General features: G+C 38.9%; 1 protein-coding gene across 3 annotated transcripts in view; it reads left to right on the top strand.

Annotated features, from left to right (window-relative positions):
• The window catches only part of PTPRB (protein tyrosine phosphatase receptor type B), a 175,794-nt gene that overhangs the window by 135,289 nt on the left and 19,547 nt on the right, over positions 1–20,958 (top strand). For all 3 annotated transcript variants that reach the window (XM_056800732.1, XM_007503048.3, XM_056800733.1), the window contains 11 exons: positions 5,138–5,244; positions 7,887–7,986; positions 10,765–10,848; positions 10,955–10,972; positions 11,417–11,498; positions 12,219–12,309; positions 13,624–13,700; positions 14,974–15,108; positions 16,559–16,681; positions 16,911–17,074; positions 20,043–20,178. In XM_056800732.1, coding sequence (XP_056656710.1) covers positions 5,138–5,244; positions 7,887–7,986; positions 10,765–10,848; positions 10,955–10,972; positions 11,417–11,498; positions 12,219–12,309; positions 13,624–13,700; positions 14,974–15,108; positions 16,559–16,681; positions 16,911–17,074; positions 20,043–20,178 — 1,117 coding nt within the window. The remainder of the gene's footprint in view (positions 1–5,137; positions 5,245–7,886; positions 7,987–10,764; positions 10,849–10,954; positions 10,973–11,416; positions 11,499–12,218; positions 12,310–13,623; positions 13,701–14,973; positions 15,109–16,558; positions 16,682–16,910; positions 17,075–20,042; positions 20,179–20,958) is intronic.

The raw sequence follows: 20,958 nt of genomic DNA, 5'->3' as shown, positions 1-20,958 counted from the left end.
CTGCTGTGATTCGGGCTAGGGATGATGGACGCCATCACCCGCTCTTTTACTGGGGGCTGGGCTGGGGCTGGAGTTTTTGCAGACAAATAATCGACCAATAGGTGCAGCTAGGTGGCTCCGCCTTCTTTGTTTGTTTGTTCTCAGTTTGAATTTGTTGGAATGCATCACATCTTCTTAAAGTTGAAGCCCATTCACGGTTAGATTTGTTTACTCCAGTAGCAGAGGGATGTGGTGTAAAGAGTATTGCATTTGGCATCCCTTCTTCGGTATTACTTTAGGTAAATCACTTAATCTCTGCAAGTATTTGATTAACACCCGCTGTGTACAGGACACTATGCGGAGCCCTGGGGCTACAAGGAAAGGACACAGTCCCTGCCCTCAAGGAGTTCACCATCTAATGGAGGGGTTCACAGACTGATGAATCCCCTCCCTTGGCGAAAGGAGAAAAAAAGAGGCAGGGGAACAGAGGAGGGATAAAAATACTTGGATTGTCTCCTTTCTGAGTAGTTTGGAGATAAAGGCTTTGCAAACCTTAAAGCACTGTGTAAAAGTTGCTTATTCTTAATATTCCTTGTTCCTAAAATAGACACCGGAAGACTAGAGTCTCTTCTCTTCCGGGTCAGTCAGCATCAAGTAGCTGACAAATGGAATGCATCGCCCTAGAAGGACAGCATCTACACTAACCTTACCTTTGTTTCTACCAGCTCAAGCCAAAAAGTCTGCCTTGTCTTGTTTGCATTGACACTGATGGTTTGGCAGCCACCGACTTAAATCAGAGGGAATGGATTATTTAATTGACGTCCAAATGCCTTCCATGATACCCACTGTGATTTCTTCAGGGTAGACCAACCCTAAGACTGTTTCTGGAGTTCTCTCTCCACAGACTTTAAATCAGATAATCTTAGAGCTTGGAAGAGACTTTAGTAGTCATTTCAGCCAACCTCCTGCCTACTCCACTCACCATGTGAGTTCACATGAGAATAGATCCAGAGATACTTTCATTTGTATCAACATCAGTGCCTCACATACTTGCTGTTGCTCTTTATTATTTCCTAGTTATACTGTATGTAGTTTGCTTTACATAGAGAGATAGATAGATAGATAGATAGATAGATAGATAGATAGATAGATTTGTTTGTGTGTTGTCTCCCCAATTAGACAGTAAGTTCCTTGAGGGGATGGACTGTCTTTTGCCTCTTTTTATAGCCCCAGCTCTTAGCAGAATGTCTGGCCTGTAATATGTACTTAATAAGTATTTATTAACTGGTTGATTAATGTAGATACTTAAAAAATGTTGTTAAATTTATGAGGCAACCCATTCCATCATTGTGGTTCTTGGGTGGTTAGAAAAGAATTTCTTATGACCCTGATAACCTCCACCTTGGTTCTTCTGTATAGAAAAACAGAGAACTTTGATCTAAAATCATCAGATATTTCCAAATAGCCATCAGGACTCTCTCTCCTTCCTTCCGTGGCCAAGCTGAGAGGCAGTAGAGAGTAATGGGACAGGCACTCAACAGAAAATCTGCCTCTGCCACTTAAGTCCTGTGATTTCAAGCCACATTTCAGTTTCCCCATCGACAGAAAAAGAGATCATGATAAATGATATGGTCTCACTCATAAGATTGTTGTAATCAATAGGGTAGCGAGTACTATACTTGTGTCAGGAACTGGGCTCGAATTTCCCCTCAAGGATGAATTGTGTGGTCATGGATAAGTCATACGAACTACTCAGAAATTCCATTTCCTCATTTGAAAAATGAAGCTATTAATATGTGTCCTTTCTCAAAGGGGGATTTTGAGAAAGGCTCTTTGTAGATGCTAAGGTTCAGTATCACTGAGAGTGATTGTTATTTGTAAACCTTTAAGTGTTATATAAACATGAGCTTCCACCAGCCATATTTCCTTCAACCATTCCCCTCTATCACATGGTTTCCAGATCCCTTACCATCCTGGACCACCCTCCTTCAAGTGCTCTCGAATTTGTCAATATTCTTCTTAAGATGAGGTTCCCAGAAATGAACACACTACTCTGTTGTGGTCCAACCAGCCCAGAGCAAAGGGAATATGCCTTCCTGTGGTCTGGCTCCTGAGCTTCTATTAATGCATCTTAGTTTTCATAGCTGCTCCATCACACTTTGGCTTCACTTACTCAAATGGGATTTCGTTCCTTTTTGGGGGTGGTCTTTTTCTGTGCTTTTTGGAAATTGAACTGCTTCCAAGTCAGTTTTCTAGGTCTGTAATTTCAATTGGCTACTGAAATTTCCACTTACTTGCTTCTTCTGTCACCTCTAACTCAACTCTGCCCTGATCAGACCACATCTCTTTAGTGCTAGGTAACACATTTTAGGACAGACATTAGTAGCTGGAGGGCGACCAACGTGATGAAAGACCTTGAAATCACACCAGGACATCAGTTGAAAGAACTGTGGGTGCAAAAGAAAGGGTCCAAGGGAGGATGTGATAGCTACCTCAAGTATTTGAAGCTATATTATGTGGAAGAGAGATTAGATTTATTTGGTTTATCCCCAGGGACCAACCATTGGAACAATGGATGGAAGTTGAAGGGAGTCAAATTTAGGCTCAATGGAAATACTTCCTATTATTAGAGGCATCCCTAGTGGAATGGGGCTACTTCAGGAGGCATTTTGCCCTTCCTCACATTTAGCAAAGCCTAGGTGGTGTTTTATGTTGTATTCCCCATTAGTCTGTGAGCTTCTTAAAAGCAGGGACTGTCTTCTGCCTTACTTTATATATCTAACACTCACTTTTAAAAGTAGACACTTAATACATGTTTATTGAATACTGACTGACTTGAACCATGTTGTCAAGTATGGATTGGACTAGATGGACTCTGAGGGCCCAACCAACTCTGAGATTTCTGTGATTTTATGTCTTACATCAAATTCATTAAATTTTCTTCTATCAGACTCCAGACATCCCAATTTCTTTTGATGCTACTATTATTTCCCTTATCAATTAAATAGTCTAAAAGCTTCTAAATCATCCTTGACTTATATTTCTCTGCCCCCAAAGTACAGTCAATCACTCAAGTTCTACTGCTTCTTTCTCTGTAATTTATCTCCCATCTCTCCTAACCCCTGTATCCCCATTGCTCCCATCCTTTTCTTTCTTTGTTTTTTATAACCTATACTTTCTGTCTTAGAATCAATACTGTGTATTGGTTCCAAGGAAGAAGAAAAGTAAGGGCTAGGTAACTGAGGCTAAGTGACTTGACTAGGGTCACATAGCTAAGAAATATCTGAGGTCAGATTTGAACCCAGTATCTCCAGGCCTGGATCTATCCACTGAGGTGCCTAGCTGCCTCTACCATCTTCCTTTTGACCCTCTTCTCATCTGGACTATTAGCATAATTCTAAATGATCTCCCCACTTCCATTCCCTCCATCTCTGATCTGCTATTGCAATAATATTCCTAAACTCCCAATTTGCACAAGTTCTAAAAATCCTCAAAATGTCCCCTTATCTTAAGGATAAAATGTGAACATCTGAGATCAGGGATCCAAGGCTACCCACAATCTATCCTATAGACACTTCTCTAAATGTCTATCAAAACTGTAAAGACTACTCCATTTCATCTGGTCTGTTCATTGTCCAGCCACTATCATATATGCCACAATGTCTGGGATATAGTATATATTAATAAATATTTCCTGATTAATTGATGTTGTTCTCACTTCCCACAATGCCTTTCTCCTTCCTTGCATTGCCTTTAACAACTTTATTATTTGTATTCTCAAATAAAGCTATAGCCCATCAAGGACAGAGACTATGTCTCATACCTCTACATCCCCATCTCTTATCACAGTGCCCTTCTTATAAGAGGCAATCAGATAGCTGCTGTAGCTGCTGTCAAAGGAAATAGGCAGCTTTTAAACATCAGAAAAGTAGTCTAAACATCATAAAATTGAGAGTAGCATTATTTTGGAGTAGCAAAGAACTGGAAACTCATTAGTTTTTGAATGGCTAAATAAATTGTCGTACCCAAGTGTGATGGATATTACCAAGCTAAAAGAAATTGTGAATCCACATTCAGAGGAAGAATTGTGGAAATAGAAACACAAAAGAAAAACAACTGCTTGATCACATGGGTTGATGGGGATATTATTGGGGATGTAGACTCTAAAGGATCATCCTAGTGCAAATATCAATAATATGGAAATAGTTCTTGATCTACGACACATTTAAACCCAGTGGAATTGCTCGTTGGCTACAGGGGAAGGTGGAGGAGGTGGGAGTAGCAGAGGGAAAGAACATGAATCTTGTAACCATGGAAAAATATTCTAAATTAATTAATTAAATAAAATTTTCCCAAACTTAAAAAAAATTAAAAATAAAAGAAATGGTAAATATGAAGAATACAGAGAAACCTGGGATGATATATGAAATGATGCAAAGTGAGCCAAAATTCAGGGAAGCAACATATGCCAATGTTGCATTCACTATTGTAAATACAAAGAACTTCAAGACAAACAATGGGATCTGAATGCTATGAACTCTTAAGGACCAAGTTGGGTTCCAAAGATAAGATATGAGAATGTACTTCTCTCCCTCCATTGGTGAGGGCTCCAGAGGTAGGGACCAGGAATGTAGAGCACTTTTTTGAATGCAAAACTTGGTTGATGTGTTGGATTGCTTTTGTTGAGCTTCTTTTTCCTCTTTTTTAAATTCTTGGTTATAAAGGAGCAGAATGGGGCGAGGGTTATATTCAAAGGTGAGTGAGATAAAAATGAAAGATTTCAATAAAAACACAGAAAATGTATATTTTAAAATTTATTAAATTTTATTTAAAAACTCAGAAGGAAAACCATTGAAGGAATTGAATGCTATAATTCAATCTAATTTTTTTTTCAGCTAGTCTCATTCTGGTCTGCCTCAAATCTACCCTAGGAGAAACCTGTCATTAGTAGAGATTTGTTGACTCCCTCCCCATTACCAGCCTTGATGGCTTCAGAAAGGATTATCACTAGAAGGTTGGATATCAGGCAATTGTATAAATCCAGATTATCTCATAAAGTATGGAGGGATTCCTAGTTATGACAGTGGAGGGGAATATGCCCCAGACCAGTGGAATCACAGATATTTTCAAGTATCAAATCAACCTGTTTTCTTTTCAGAATCAGCATTCGAGCCTTCACTCAGTTATTTGATGAGAACCTGAAGGAATTTACCGAACCACTCTTCTCAGACACATTTTTCTCTTTGCCCATCACCACCGAATCAGGTGAGATTAGATTAAATTTCTTTTAAAACTGATGCTTCCACCTTACCATAAAAATATTATTGGCTAACCCCAAGTGCTCAGCAGGGCTATCTAGTGAAATAATTTGTTTAGTGAAACCCTTAGCCATTTAATTGAATCTTGGAAAACTCATCCCTATCCAAAACGTGGGAGAAGTTAATCAAGGAGACAGAATGGTCTGCAAATAAAGGCTAAAAGTAAAGATCAGAGAAAGATAAAGGCTATGAAAGCATAGGATAAAAGTAGACACAAGAAGCATGAGTAGGCTTACCAAATCTGAGAAGGCTAGTACTTGGAATAAAGCCTCTTAAAGCGTTCCTTGGTACCATGGTCAGAGATAGATTCATGACCTAAATGGGTATCGTCTGACTGAGTATAATATTTCTTATTTTCCTTTATCTACTTTTTCATTTGGATCCAGCTTAAGTATAACGATACAGACTTAGAAGAGGAGTCAAGAAGTCTTTTATTTCAGTCCTTATACTTCAGGGACACCCAGAATAAATTACACAGATGATCGATTCTTCATATTAAATCAGCAGAGGAGATTGCTATAGCTTCTCTCTGGAATCAACCTTACATAACCTTCAGGAAGTCCTTTTCAATACCTAACCTGGTTCTCCCTTGCTGCAATTAGAGCCTATTTCTTTCTGTTTATAACTTTTTAGAAAATGACTCAGCACCACAGGCCCTAGTGGCTATTTATGCCAAATGCAGAGATAATCGCCTTACTATTCAATTCTACATGAGAATTAGAATGAAGCTAAGAGGATTTGGACATGTTTGCTTATAATTTAATGCTAAATAGGGGCTTCACAAATACATTTTTCCTATTTGGAACATTTTCACTTGAAAAAAAAAACGTGGCCTGGGAAATGGAGATAGTAGAAATCATGAATGTACGAAGAACCCTGGCTTTGACACTAGTGGTATAATCCTGAGCTTCAGGTTCTTTATCTGTAAAATGGGAATATTACCTATACTTAACAGCTATGGGGAGCATGCTTTTGTATGTCAGTTTGTAAATCTAAAAGCATCATAGAAATGTTAGTTATTATTATGAAGACCAAAAAGATAAGCATCATTTTAAAGTGTCAAAGACTTAAAAAAAAAAAACCTTCAAAAGTCATTATTAATGCCACGATTCTATAGATATTACTTATGTAGCCATTCCTAATACTTGTTTATACAGGAGAGAAAGAGCCCTTCTCCAATTCATTAGATTTCCAAAAGCTCTATTTCTCTGAATCACTTTTCATTCGCGATTCTGACCTGCTTACAAACCACATACTTTAACTCAAATACTTAAAGGGTCAATATTTCATCAGTATATTTGCTCCTTCCTTCTATATAGATCACAATTCCTTCACTGCCTTATCAGAGAGTCTTTGAGATTTGGTACGGATGAAAAATTTATCATCCTATGGTCAACTTAGGTGGCTCAGTGGATCAAGCACTAGACGTGGAACTAGGAAGACTCAACTTCATGAGTTCAAATCTGGCCCCAGACACTTACCAGCCATGTGACCTAGCTTCACCCCCATTTGCCTCAGTTTCCTCATCTGTCAAATGATATAGAGAAGGAAATGGCAAACCAACCACACTAGTATTTTTTGCCCAAGATCCCAAAAGGAGTCACAGCCACAACTGAAAAATGACTAAGAAAAAAAGGGGGCCAACCTAGTGATGCCTTAGCTAGATAATGACAGGATAACAAGCAGTGGGAGGGAAGTCAGCATTCATATAGTACCTATTATATTCTAGGCATTGTACTAAGTACTTTTCCAAATATTCTATCATTGATCCTCAAAACAACTCTATGAGGTAGATATTGCCTCTTATCCCCATTTTACAGCTGAGAAAACTGAGAAAGACAGAGGCTAAGTGACTAGCTGAGGAAATGTCTATCTTCTTGACTCAAGGTCCAGTCCTCTACCCACTGAGCAACCTAGCTGCCTTCAATGAGCATGCAATCCATAATCAAGTCCATCACTAAAGTCCTTCTAGCTTACTTGGAATCCATTAGAATTCCCAATCCACTGGAATAGCCTTTGAGAATCCATCATAAAATACCAAAATATGTCTTTATGGAAATGACAAATGGATGCTGGGGTTTGTCCCAAAGAACTCTGACTCAAACAGCCACTGCTTCAAAATGTAAAAATCTGTAGCCAATCTCAAAAGCAAAATGACCATCTGTTGATTACAATAATGGCTCTAGCTGGAATATGTCCTTTTCATCTGTTTGTTTAGACACACACAGACAGTAGACCATTGGCATTGGGGCCAGAAAGCTGTATTCAAATCTCGCCTCTTGACACTTTAGCAGGGTCACTGTGGGCAAATGACTTAACCTCTCAGCAGCTTAAGGAGCTCTCTAGGACATATCTCATTCAGCCACAGACAGATTGTGATCTGAGTTGGTGGAGGGACTTCCCATCCTTGGAATTGCCCATGCCATGAACTCATAGTCCTTCCCAATATTCACAGGTATAAACCAGGGCTACAGACCCATTTTCTGTTCTCTGTATCTCAAATGTAAAGCTTCCTCAGCTGCTTCCTACTGTTTTCCTTGCAGTAATTCCCAAGTTGGGTTTTGTTTTGTTTCATTTGGATTCTCTTAGAGCCTTTGTTTGGAGTGATTGAAGGAGTGAGTGCTGGATTGTTCCTAATTGGCATGCTGGTGGCAGTCATTGCCTTATTCATCTGTAGACGGAAAGTGAGGTAGGTACTTGATCCCTTTTTTCAGGTTCCATCTTAAAGCATGGAAATTCAATTTTAAATGAGTTTTCATTTGATGAGAAAAGACTTTTTAAAATTTCGGCTGGCTTAAACCTTCTTTGTGCCTTGATAAAGTTAACAAATAAAGCACAAGTTTTTTATCTTGGCATTCAAAGCCCTACGTAATCTGGCTCCAATTCTTTCTGACCTTATTTTTCTGCACGTACTGATCAAGCTTCATTATATTTCATTGAACACATCCCCTACTTTCCCACATCTATATGTGTGAGTGTATGTGTGTATGCATATACTCACATATATGTTATACATATGCAATTTCTACATGTATATACATACACATTTGTGTCTATAAATGCATGTATGTGCATACATGTATATATGCTTATATTGTGTATATATTTTCATATTATATAAAGAGGGAGAGAGCACAAGAAATCTTAAGCTTTAATAACTTAAAACTGCACTGATATTTTTATGACACACACGCACACACACATTCCTTCAACGTGGAAGTATCCTCTTTTTCTCCTCCCTTCACCCACTATCTCTGTCTCTTGATATTGTTCTCATCATTTAATGCCTGATTCAAAGGCTTAACAAACATCCCCGATGCCATTCCTCAGCTAAAAGTAATTTCTCCTTTATCTGATCTCATAGCATTTTCTATTCTTCTTGCAAATTTTCATATTCTAATTTGTATGTTGATTATCTGTTCATTTTCATATTTCTGCAATAGGTTCTAAGTTTCTTGAGGACAAGGACTAAGTCTTGTTTTATCTACCTGACCTACTTAGTGCTTAGCATAAAGCATTTCACATACTAGTAGGAGCTTAATTAATGTTTGCTGGATGAAAAAGTGAAAAGGAAATTGGAGTTTTATTTGCCAGCATCCTTATGTGTTCTAATGTTGAAAATATCAACTCTTGTTCCTATCTCTAATAGTGAAAAAAAAAATATAATCCCCATATTCCTTATTTTAGCTCTCAATAAACACTGTTGTCCAACTGAACTGGACCTCCTCCTAATTTCATACTTCCATTTCTTCCTCCATGCAGTGCAGGCTTTTCCCACATACCTCCAGCATACTGCTTCCTCATCTCCTCCAGATGAAATGCTTATCTTCCGACCAAATCCAGGTGCCTCCATCTCTAAGAAATCTCTCCTGGTCTATTCCCTAACCAAAAGTTTCTCTCTCTGTCTTTCTCTGTCTCTCTGTCTCTCTGTCTCTCTCTGTCTCTGTCTCTCTGTCTCTCTCTCTGTCTCTCTCTCTCTCTTTCTCTCTCTCTCTCTCTCTCTCTCTCTCTCTCTCTCTCTCTCTCTCTCTCTCTCTCTCTCACCCATATCTTATTTGTTATAACCTTCTGTCTTTTCTCTCCTTTGACCTTGTCCTACTCTGCTTGTTATCATGCTGACTTGGGCACGTCTTTCCATTAGTTACAGACCTTGCACAATGCCTTGTTCAGAACAGACCTTTTATAAATGTTGAGTGGATGGCTTTGGATTGTTTAGTTTGTTTAATCTCGAATTATTGGAGTCAGGAACTAAACTTCTCATTTGGTTCAATTTCTTGAGGTTATTTCCAGCTCCATGATCTATGATTCTAGGACTTCTTTGCAAAGAGTTTGCCCTTTTATACTCTCAATTACTTAACTGAATTTTAATTGTGTTTTAAGAGTACAGTTGGTCCTCACCATTTGGTGGCTCATTGGCTGTAATTTAATTTCTGGGAATAAGAGATGAAGTCACCATTAAATTCTGCATGCTTACAGAATGCCAGGAATGCCATTAAATTGGGCATTTCTTTCCTATTTATTATATTTTCTTCCTTATTTATAGAGGCACAATAGATATAGTTCTGGAAATGCAGTCAGGAAGATCCCAATTCAAATCTAGCCTCAGACACTTCTTTCTTTATCTTCAGAAAGATTGATCTTTTTGCAGAAATCATCATGTTCCTCCTCAAAAATGGAACCACAAGAAGCTTCACAATTGTGCAGATGGGTTCCACTACCGCTTTATGTTATCTAATCTAAACTGAGCATATTATGCGTCAAGGCAATCCATCTTTTCCCACCTAATTGATTCCCTGTCCTTTCTTCCCACACAGACTTCTCTTCTCAGGCCTCCAATAATAATCTATTTCCTCCCAAATCCTTTCTCACAAGGTTGTTGTGATGATCAAAAGAGATAAGATTTGTAAAGTGCCTGTCATGGTACCTGATGCATAGAAGTCTAACCAAATTCGTTTTCTTCCTATTTCTCATGTATGGTGGACCATTCCCTGTCTCAGAATGCATGGTCCACCAGTGACTTGCCTTGGAGTGAGAAAAACTTGGGTTCAAAGGTCTTTAAGGAATTCTGGAGTATGGCCATGGACAACTCACTTAACTGCGAGCCAGACCAGTTGCTGTGTCTTCATTGATTGGGGAGATTTTCCACATTGAGAACTCCCAATTAAATCATAGGTCTCCCCTATCCTGACACCCTCAACTCCCATCCCCACCAGTGGCAAAAAAAAATGTTGTCTTCTCCCCCTATTATACGATAAGTTTCTTGAGTGAAAGATCATCTCTTATCTAAACTTTATCATCAAGTGCCTAGCAGTGTGCTAAGTGTCAATTTTTGTTGCTAAGTATACAATAGGTGTTTAATGATATTAGCATTATGTTAAGTATACAATAGGTGCGTATCCAATTTTTGTTGTGCAGAATCAAATTGTATGTGACAATCAAAATGAAAGTATCCTCCCTTGTGTTTCAGTCATGGTCAGAACAGACCCACAGCCAGACTCAGCATCAGAAGGGATAGACCACTGTCCGTCCATCTGAACTTGGGCCAAAAAGGGTAACCCATCATGTTTTCCTCCAGATTTTATAGATGTTTTGTAAATATTTATTTGACTATATTTTCCAGTAATTCACTCATAAGATTTTTGTTGTTTCTTTTACAGAAACCGGAGAACTTCCAGGTAAGGGGAAGGAGGGAGGAGAGAGAGAGAGAGAGAGAGAGAAAGAGAGAGAGAGAGAGACAGAGAGATACAGAGAGAGTCACAGAGAGAGAGACACACACACACAGAGACACAGAGGGAGAGAGAGAGAGAAAGACAGAGACAGAGAGAGAGAGAGGGAGAGACACAGAGAGAGATACAGAGAGAGTCACAGAGAGAGAGACACACACACACAGAGACACAGAGGGAGGGGGAGAGAGAGAGAGAGAGAGAGAGAGAGAGAGAGAGAGAGAGAGAGAGAGAGAGAGAGAGAGAGAGAGAGAGAGAGAGAGAGAGAGGGAGGGAGGGAGAGAGAGAGAGAGAGCGCTATTGCATCCATTAGAGTATGTGCTTTTGAAAGATTGTTCAGATCTGGTCCCTTGACTCAATAACAGTTTATTGTTTTTATTATTGTTTTAATGGCAGCCCCATAAAAGTTAATCAGTTTGAAGCACATTTCATGAAGCTACAAGCAGATTCCAACTATCTTCTCTCCAAGGAATATGAGGTAGGAAACAAGACCAAAGACCTAGCCTACTTCCCAGGCAATAGTTTAATAATCCCTATAACTTTATATATGGCCTCAGATTCTGACTTTGGCTGCAAATTAGGATGAGTTTTAATATTTCAATAAGACTATTCTATTCTGTTTAACCTTACTATTTAGTAGCAGTGCCTGAAGGCTTGAGTCTTAATTCTAACCCTGTTTCGTATTGTTAGGCATGTGGGTGGTACAGTGGAAGAGTGCTGGATCTAGAGTCAGGAAGACCTGAGTGCAAATCCAGCCTCAGACATTACTAGCTGTAAAACCTTGGACTAGTCCCTTAAACTGCTGCCTGCCTCAGTTTCCTTATCTGTAAAATGAGAGTAGAGAAGAGGAGGTAGGCTGGATAATGTGTATAGGTCCCCTGTGCTCTAAATCCTTTGTCTTAGGATCCTATGAATATGGCACAATGTGCTGACAGTTTGGTTTCTGGAAGAGATCAGCAAATTCTGAGGAACTAGCAGGAGTTTGAGGAACCAAAACAAATGGGCCATGTGTTATTAATGCAGAATGGTCCTTTCTGATGTGAACAATGCTATCATTTCATTGACTTGACCATTTAGTTAAATAGCCCCCCAAAAACGCCCCCCTCCACTTGGCTTTAGATGACTCAGGTGCTCTGAGGTTCCTATTCACACCTTTTAATAATTTTCCACTTTGAACATTTTATTTCTGCCCTAACAGGATTTAAAAGAGGTGGGTCGAAATCAATCATGTGACACAGCCCTTTTGCCAGAGAACAGAGGGAAAAATCGATACAACAATATACTACCCTGTGAGTTTTATGTTGGTTTATGTAATACTGTCTCCTGCAGACCAATTTTCACCTCCTCTTCTGTAAAACAAATGAGGCTGAAGAAGAGAAGTGGTTGCTTTCCAAGAGGAGATGGACAGTTCCGGTCTGACAGAGCTTGGGGGTTGGGTACAGAAGAGTTGACTTTAAAAACGAACTGACTTTCAGGTTATTTCGCTTCCCACCGGAGGCGGAGGCGTGAGGAATAACGGGCATTCTGGTTATGAGAAGCTACAGCTGTTCTAGGCGCTCAGCTGGGCTGTCACAGTTGATACCGCTCAGAGCCCTAATAGAAACTGCAGAACATAGTATTTGTTATTTGGCTGAGAAGGCAGCAGAGGCTTTTACAAACTCAGGTCATTCCAACCTTGTCAGGGAGCTGACTTCCATGACGAATGAAGGCAACCACCTTGCAAAGAGGTGTCCAGCACCTAGCCTTCTCTTACCATTTAAAAATGTGTGCATCCGCTCTAAGAAGAGAGGCGTTCTCCCCTGGATTCAAAGATCAACTTCTATTAGAGCCTCAACCCCTTTAAGATGTTTTAATAATGATACTTCAATGTCATTGGTTTCCTTTGTTTTGTTTCCTACATGCTTTATTTTATATATTTAAAAACATTATGCTGAGAGGGAGTCCACAAATTTTACCAGCCAGCCAAAGGGTTTGTGACCCACAAAAAGTTGAAAACCCTTGCACTAACCCTCCCCACAACTGGTTCCCCTTTAGCATTTGATTCTGGCTACCCAATCACTAGCTCATAGCAGCATGAATTTAAACCCAGTCAGTAAATATGTGCTTTTGCTAACAATTGTGACATGACCATGGGAACCTGAGCTAGTATCTTCATGCACAGAGAAAAAGAGACTAAGGGGTTGTCTTCCATCTACTTCGTAATATACCTTGCGTAGACCTAGTTATTTCACGTGTTGTTTTCTTCTCCGGTAGAATATAAGCTTCCAGAGGGCAGGGTCTAGATTCACCCTTTTTTCTTTTGTTGGTATCCCCAGAGCTTAAGTACAATATCTAGCATATATTTAGCATTTAATAACTATATAAAAACTATATCATCATTATATAAAATATGTAACTATATATAATAAATATATAACAGCATAATAGTATAATCATATGTTATGTGTTTGTTATTAATATATTATGATATTATGTTATCTTATAAAAGTATAATATAACATATTACTATAAATATATTAAGATATTACATATGACAACTATTATCGTTAGCATCAAATGAATATTTATTGTCTGACAGACTCTTTCAATAACCTCCTTTTCAGATGATACAACTAGAGTGAAGCTTTCTAATGTCGATGATGACCCTTGCTCAGACTACATTAATGCCAGCTATATCCCAGTAAGTAACCTCTATTCTGGAGTCACTCTGCCCAAAGATAAAGCTTTGATGAGCTTTCCCAGGACGTGCTTAGTGTTCTCATTTAATGGGCTGGGAACCTTTCTGTTTTATTTTTCTTTAAAGACCATGTCAGATTGAGTAACAGTGCCTGATTGCCATAAAATGAATGGTGTCCAATTCAATCAGGGCTAAATCCTGCTTCCTGGGATTGCAGTAATCAGATCAGATCATGGTTATCAGGGGCCAAGGACACATTTCCAAAGGTCATTCTCTCTCCCTGTGTGTGGATCAGAAAGCTTAGCCATCAGCCCAGTGAGCAAGGCAACAAGGAAGCCATGACTCACTGCCAACATGGCCAGCCTGATTGTGTTCTTGTCCTCTTTCGATTCAATCCTCCGAAACTACAGACATTTCCTGTTTCTCAGACTCATGTTCAAGACCTATTTCACCTTTGGGATCTGATTTTGACTGTCCATTCATTAATTCTTGGCAGTGTGAATTCAGTCCTACACACCCAAACAGCCTCGGTTCTTGCTAAACAGTTGTGTCAAGACATGGTGGACCTGAGACCATATCTTCTTTCACAGGGAAAGAGTAAATTGCGATAATTATCTGAATTGAGGCAAAAGGGTTATTTGTCTTGGCACTGTGAAAAGAGTCTTCCAGTAAGAAGACCTGAGTTCCCATCCTGCCTTTTGTGAAGAAGTGATCAGTTTCAGATGCCGGATTTCTTAACTGTCCCCCTGACCAAGTTCTTCTTTGGAATCTTCCCTTCTCTCACCTTAAATTTACACTTTGACCCTATCTAGCATATATCATTTAATCTCATTAGGTATCAGTTTCATTAAGTGTAAAATGATAGAATTGGATAAGATAGTTGTCTCAATTCTCTACTTCCTTCCATCCTTAAAAAGTTCTTGTTTCCTTTTTTGTCTCAATTCTCTACTTCTTTCCATCCTTAAAAAGTTCTTGTTTCCTTTTTTGTCTTTGTACCCCTAGAGCCTAAAACTTAATAAATGGATTAAATAAATAGTTAATAAATAAATAAATGAATGAATGAAATAAAAACTTAATGAAAATAAAAGGGAACTTATCTTTCAACAATACTTAAACATTCCTTCTTCTAAGGACTTCTAAGAAGGGACCTTGGGGAATGGTTTATTACCTCTTTCTTAGAGGATATCACCATATCATCCAATCTACATACAGATCTGGTCCTTTGTTTAAGAGGGTCTATTGTTTCTGAACTTACAAGACTATAAATTCATTGCAGGGCAACAACTTCAGAAGAGAATACATTGCTACTCAAGGGCCCCTTCCTGGCACCAAAGATGACTTTTGGAAGATGTCGTGGGAACAGAATGTCCACAACATTGTTATGGTGACCCAGTGTGTTGAGAAGGGTCGAGTAAGTAAAAAAAAAAATCTCTTTGACTTCTCTCTGAAGTGGTTTGTTCTATCAGTTGGATAAAATTCAGCAATGAGGTTGACAAACATTTATTAAACACCAACTATGTACTTAGTGCTACAGATACAATAAAAAGCAAAATTAGGTCCTGACCTCAAGCACTGTCTAAAGTTAAAGGGGGAGGAATAACTAGGTAGCACAGTGAGTACAGAGCCATGTTCAAATCCATTCTCAGGCACTTCCTAGCCATGTAACCCTACACAAGTCATTTAACTCCCATTGCCTAGCCCTTCCCACTCTTCTGAATTGATAGGCGCAGTTCTTAGTAAGGACTTTTAAAATAAGCAAACGAAAAAAGTTAAAGGGAGAACTAAGCTGGAAAGCAATTATTATGGGGGTCTCTTTAAAGAATTTTATAATAATTTATTTTTAGTATTATTAAATAAATATTTTTATTTATTATTTATACTATTATTGTAAATTTATTTTTACTATTAATTTGTAAAATACAAATAGTAAGCCTAAGGTTGTAGACCATACATGCTGTGCTAAGCCTTGAAGATACAAAGCAAAACAAATGTCCCCCTTTAGTTAGTGGTAGCCATAGCCATCATGGGCCCATTGCTACAAAAGAGTAGGGAGGAAAAGGTCCTCACCCAAGCAAGATTGGGCCATTTTTCATTTATGGCCCCAGATGCAAAATGGAAAGTTGATTCATTTAATGGAGCACACAACTTGTGGACAAACCATTTGTCTCCCCATTGGGGGTCAGATTTTTGATCCAAATAATAACTTGAATTCTCTACTTCTCTTCAGATGTGTCAACAGACCAATATATCAGTCTGATCAGAATCAGATTCTGGTTTGTTTGTTTGTTTGTTTGTTTTTTTAAGAAAAAGCTACCAATCACTTAATGCTCTTGAATCCAAGCTGGGAGGGGAATAGAGGGTGAGATGGAGAGGCTTTAGACTTCCTTAATATGAGTCATAAAGCCAAAAACTTCGGTCCAACTCTATCCTTCAGACACAATTTTTGGAGGATCAATTGCTTCTAAAGTTTTGTCTAGGAATAAAACTAAACAATGGCTAGCAAGTCCAAGTCATATTACACTGCCCTTTTACATAAATGAAAGATAAGAGAAACAAAAGACCTATCTGGGTGGTGTGGATTTAGGGGAGGGGGAGCTGCCTTTTTCCTGAGTCATCTAGAAGTGCCATTTACTTTCCCCCCATATTTCATCTGTGTAACCACAATCTGAGGATCAGCCAAGAAAGGGTTTGCATTGAAGGATTAGTCTGGTGACTGGCAACTTGGTTATTCTAGTAGGTGATACCAGAAACATGACTCAGGAAGGAACTTTCAGAGTCCAAAGGGAAGATTCACCACTTTTATATATATATATATATTTCAGAGCTCACTTTTCCCCCCTTTTCTCTCTCTCTCTCTCCAGGTAAAATGCGATCACTACTGGCCTGCAGACCAAGATTCCCTCTACTATGGGGACCTCATTGTTCAGATGCTGTCTGAATCTGTGCTGTCAGAATGGACAATTAGAGAATTTAAAATATGCAGTGTATGTTGGTGGGCTTCCTGATGTGATTTTTATTTGCTTCTTATCTTAAACAACCGGAGCCTAGGAAAATGAATGGGGCCAGTTAATCCTGCTCTTTGCTGATTAGTCTCTGATGAACACCTATAATTGCAATCCTACTAATCAAATATACTATTTCCTGCTTGAATGTGATTGGTGTGTTCTGATATCTGCCTTGGTTCATTCGTTTTGTTATCTTTATCTCTGACAGGAGGAACAGCTTGATGCAAACAGACTCATTCGTCATTTTCATTATACTGTCTGGCCAGACCATGGAGTTCCAGAGACCACCCAATCCCTGATCCAATTTGTAAGGACAGTCAGGGATTATATTAACAGAACTCCAGGTGCTGGACCCACCATTGTGCACTGCAGGTAGGCATTAACATCAAATTCTAAGCAAAGAAGAACTATTCTAGGGCCATGTTCAGGAGCTCAAGTCAAGATGTAAATATGGGAAAATCCAATGGAAAAATGGTACAACTGCCAGGCTTACCAACTAAACCGACATATTCTTCTCTTGCCTGGGGGAAGCTGAGTGGTGTAGTAGATAGAGTGCCTGCCCTAGATGAACTAATTCTTTTGAGTTAAAATTTGGCCTCCAACACTTACTAGCTATATGGCCTTGGGCAAGTCACTTAACTCTTTTTGCCTCAGTTTCCTCATCAATAAAATGAGCTGGAGAAGGAAATGGTAAAGCACTCTAGCACCTCTACCAAGAAAATCCCAAATGGGGTCATGAAAAGCCAGACCCAACTAAAACGATTGAACAATAACAGCTATTGCCCGAGTCTTTAAGGAGATTTATTAGACTTTGCTCATCCTCCTTCTTTCCTTAAGAAAAATATGTTCCCCCCCCTTTTTTTGCCCTTTTCACCACTAAACTGCTCCATAAAAGAGAAACCTTAATGCGACAGTGTTCATATATTCATAATGGGACAATGTCCCTTTAAGGACCTCTTCTTATTGTTACAAGAGTTTTGTTGTTCTTTTTTTTAAGTGGGGAAGGGAGACATAAAGGCAACTAGCCAGCCAGTTAGACTAGCTTTTTAATAATAAATAATAATGACATCAAAAAAAGTGTGTGTGTACCTTACACTAACACAGGAAATCTGAATTCTTTGGCCCAGTTTTGATGGTCATTAAGACCCTAGCCCGCTAACTTTGCAATTTCAAGTTTATTTCTAACTATTCCCCAGTACCTTCTGTCAGGCTGATCTTGTCATTGCTCCATGAACACATCATGAATCTAATTCCCCTGCACTGGATTGAGTTGTTTCCTCAGCCCATGATGCTGTCCCTTCTCTACTCCAACAGTAGGAATTCTCCTGATCTTGTTGAAGCGTGTAAAGTCTTCTCATTCTAGCTATGAGATTTTTCCTAATTTGATCCTAGGATCATAAATGGAAAGGACACTAGAGGTCATTTAATCCAACCCCATAATTTTGTAGATGAGAAAACTGAGGCCAAGAAAGATGAAGCGAATTGCCCCAAATCACCCAGATAGGAAGTAAGAGCTGAGTGTAGAACAAGGACCTTCTGAGTCCAAATTCTGTAATTATATGATGGCAAACTAATAAACGCTTTGTAGAAAGCCAAAAAGGTGTATAGATCCCTTGTTTTGCTTTTATTTTTTACCCATCATGAGGTCTATTAGCCTCTTCTTTGGCAATTTCCCCTGATAGAAAAGTCTCAAACCTGGGAACAATCATTTTTTTTTTTGGTCTCTTCACCTCAGATTGTTACCCATAAAATCCAAATAATAGTAGGCCATATAGGACCTCTTCTATACTCAGACAGTGGATTAGGCTCTTGGGGATATAAAGACAAAAATAGAAATATCTTTACCCTTGTAGAAGGCAGCCTTGAAAGAATCCAGGAATTCAACAAAGTAGAGGAGAGAAAGGAATGCATTTGAGGCATGGTGGATAACCAGGTAAAAGGCATGGAGGTGGAAAATGGAGAAGCTTAGGAAGTCTAGTTTGGCCATACCATAAAACTAAAGGACAGGAAAAATGCATAAGGAGGTTGGAAAGGTAGATGAGGCTCAGGTGCTGAAGGATTTCAAACAACAAGAAGAATGTTTGTTGAGTAAGAGGATAACATGTTCAGACCTTTGCTTAAGGGAAATCTCCTTGGTAATAGGGAGTCACTGCAATTTATTCAGTAGAGGGATGACAGCGTTTGGAAAATCCCTTTGGTAATACAGAGCCATTAAAGTTTATTCAATTAGAGGATAACATAGATGGGGAAAATCACTCTGGCAGCTCTTTGGAGAATGGATTGCAGTGTGGAGAGACCCATAAGTCAATTCAGTCTATCTGGAGAACTATGGCATTTGACGAGTTAATAATTGGAAGGACAATGATATTCCTCACTAAGAGCAATTAATGAAAGTACATGCATTGTTATCCTTTTTTTAAAAAAAGTTAAATGCAAAGAAATGTTAAAGACGCAGTGTTTCATCAAACAGACCAATATCTCTAGCATCTCTACCATTATATTTTGTGTGCTATTAACAGAAAATCCCAGCTCTGTTCCTTATTAGCTCTGTGACCTTTAGTGAGACACATGGCCACTTTGATATACAAAGTGAGAGTTTTGGACTACTTGATCTTTGAAATCCTTTCCAGCTATAAATCAGAGGATTTGGGTTCAAATCCTTTATCTGCCACCTATATGATCTTGATATACAAGTCACTCCACCTATCTGTCTCTTTGTTCCCTTACTTGTAAAATAAGAGGTATTAGCCTGGTTGACCTCAAAGGTTCCTTCTACTTTAAACCAGTGATCCTCTGAGTTACTAAAGAACACCCTAGCTTCTGGGGAATGTGCTTGTGGTTGGATGATTACTGCTGGATTGAGGGTCAAGCAATTTCCCCATAGGGAAAAGGTCTTTTCAGTCCTGTAAACAACTCACACAAGAAATCCAAGGCTTCTCCCAGAAAGAGTAGGAAGAGCAAAAATATTACAACAAACACTCCTTCATGTTCTCTATACTTGATGAAACACACTACTTGCTTCCTGACAGAGAGGTGATGAACTCAAGATACAGAAAGGGACGTTCATTTTCACACTTGGCCAATGTAGAATTTAGTTTTGCTTGACGGTGCTCATTTGTTACAAGAGTTTTTTGTTTTCCTTTTTTTTTTCTTTTTTCAAGTGGGGAAGGGAGAGAGACAGATAGGCAAGAAGCCAGCCAGATAGATTAGCTTTTTCATAAAAAATAATAATAAATGCTTGTTAACTGAAAAACTAATAAGATAAAAGTGACATTTAAAATGAAGGTAGAGATTATTTTAAAATATTTCATGGTGCATATCTATTCTCCATCTTTTTCAGTGCTGGTGTGGGTAGGACTGGAACGTTCATTGCACTGGACCGTATCCTGCAACAGCTAGACTCCAAAGACTCTGTAGATATTTATGGAGCAGTGCATGATCTCAGACTGCATAGGGTTCACATGGTTCAAACAGAGGTAAGAGTTAGCATCTAATCTGTGTAGACCAACTGGGAAGCTTGGTTATTTCAATGGATTAGGAAGAAAATAGAGATAAGAAAAAAAAGAGAGCCATCGTTGCATTGTTTGAAGGAATTGCCATTTTTCAGATTTAATACCATTGGACTCTAGATAACACTTGTCCTCTCTACTTAACTAGCTGTCTGTATGTATTATATGCTGGTAAACAGGAAGATGGATTATTTTAATCCATGCTTTGTGCAAGAGAGATTATAGATGGCTTGAGATGCATTATCTACCCATTTACTCTCTCTCTTCTCAGTTAAGAGATCTGCCATAGGGGAGCTTAGCGTAGAAGAGAGTAGATTTCCCTATAATTTAGATTTTTGCTCATGTCTTTGTCTCCCCAAAGGAGTGGGGAGAGTAAAAAATTTGCATTATATTACATTATAATGGAAATCAGAGATGAGAACAGGGATCTACTTCCTTCATATACATGAAAGAAATGTTAAACACAAGGCAGTCATAAGCATGCATGTCTAAACAACTAAGCAAGAGGCAGCACTAACTGCTGCTTTACTCTGCCAGGAAGGTAACCTCATTAGAGCATAAAGCAGCTTGTGGAGCTATTGAATTCCACATTTCACCTCTGCTTTGCACTGTCCCTCTTCAGCAGTCAAGCTGAGCATCAGATCTGATTCACTCTATGCTCCAGTAGAGCTGGTATAGTTGCCAGTGACTTCTCTCCTTGGCCAACTCTAAGTGAAGAAGTAGGACTGCTGAACCTCCTGAACTCCA

Source organism: Monodelphis domestica, chromosome 5, assembly GCF_027887165.1.
Source record: "Monodelphis domestica isolate mMonDom1 chromosome 5, mMonDom1.pri, whole genome shotgun sequence".
Lineage (NCBI taxonomy): Eukaryota > Metazoa > Chordata > Mammalia > Didelphimorphia > Didelphidae > Monodelphis > Monodelphis domestica.
The sequence above is the reverse complement of the archived record's forward strand: the minus strand, read 5'-3'. Positions and strand labels throughout refer to the sequence as shown.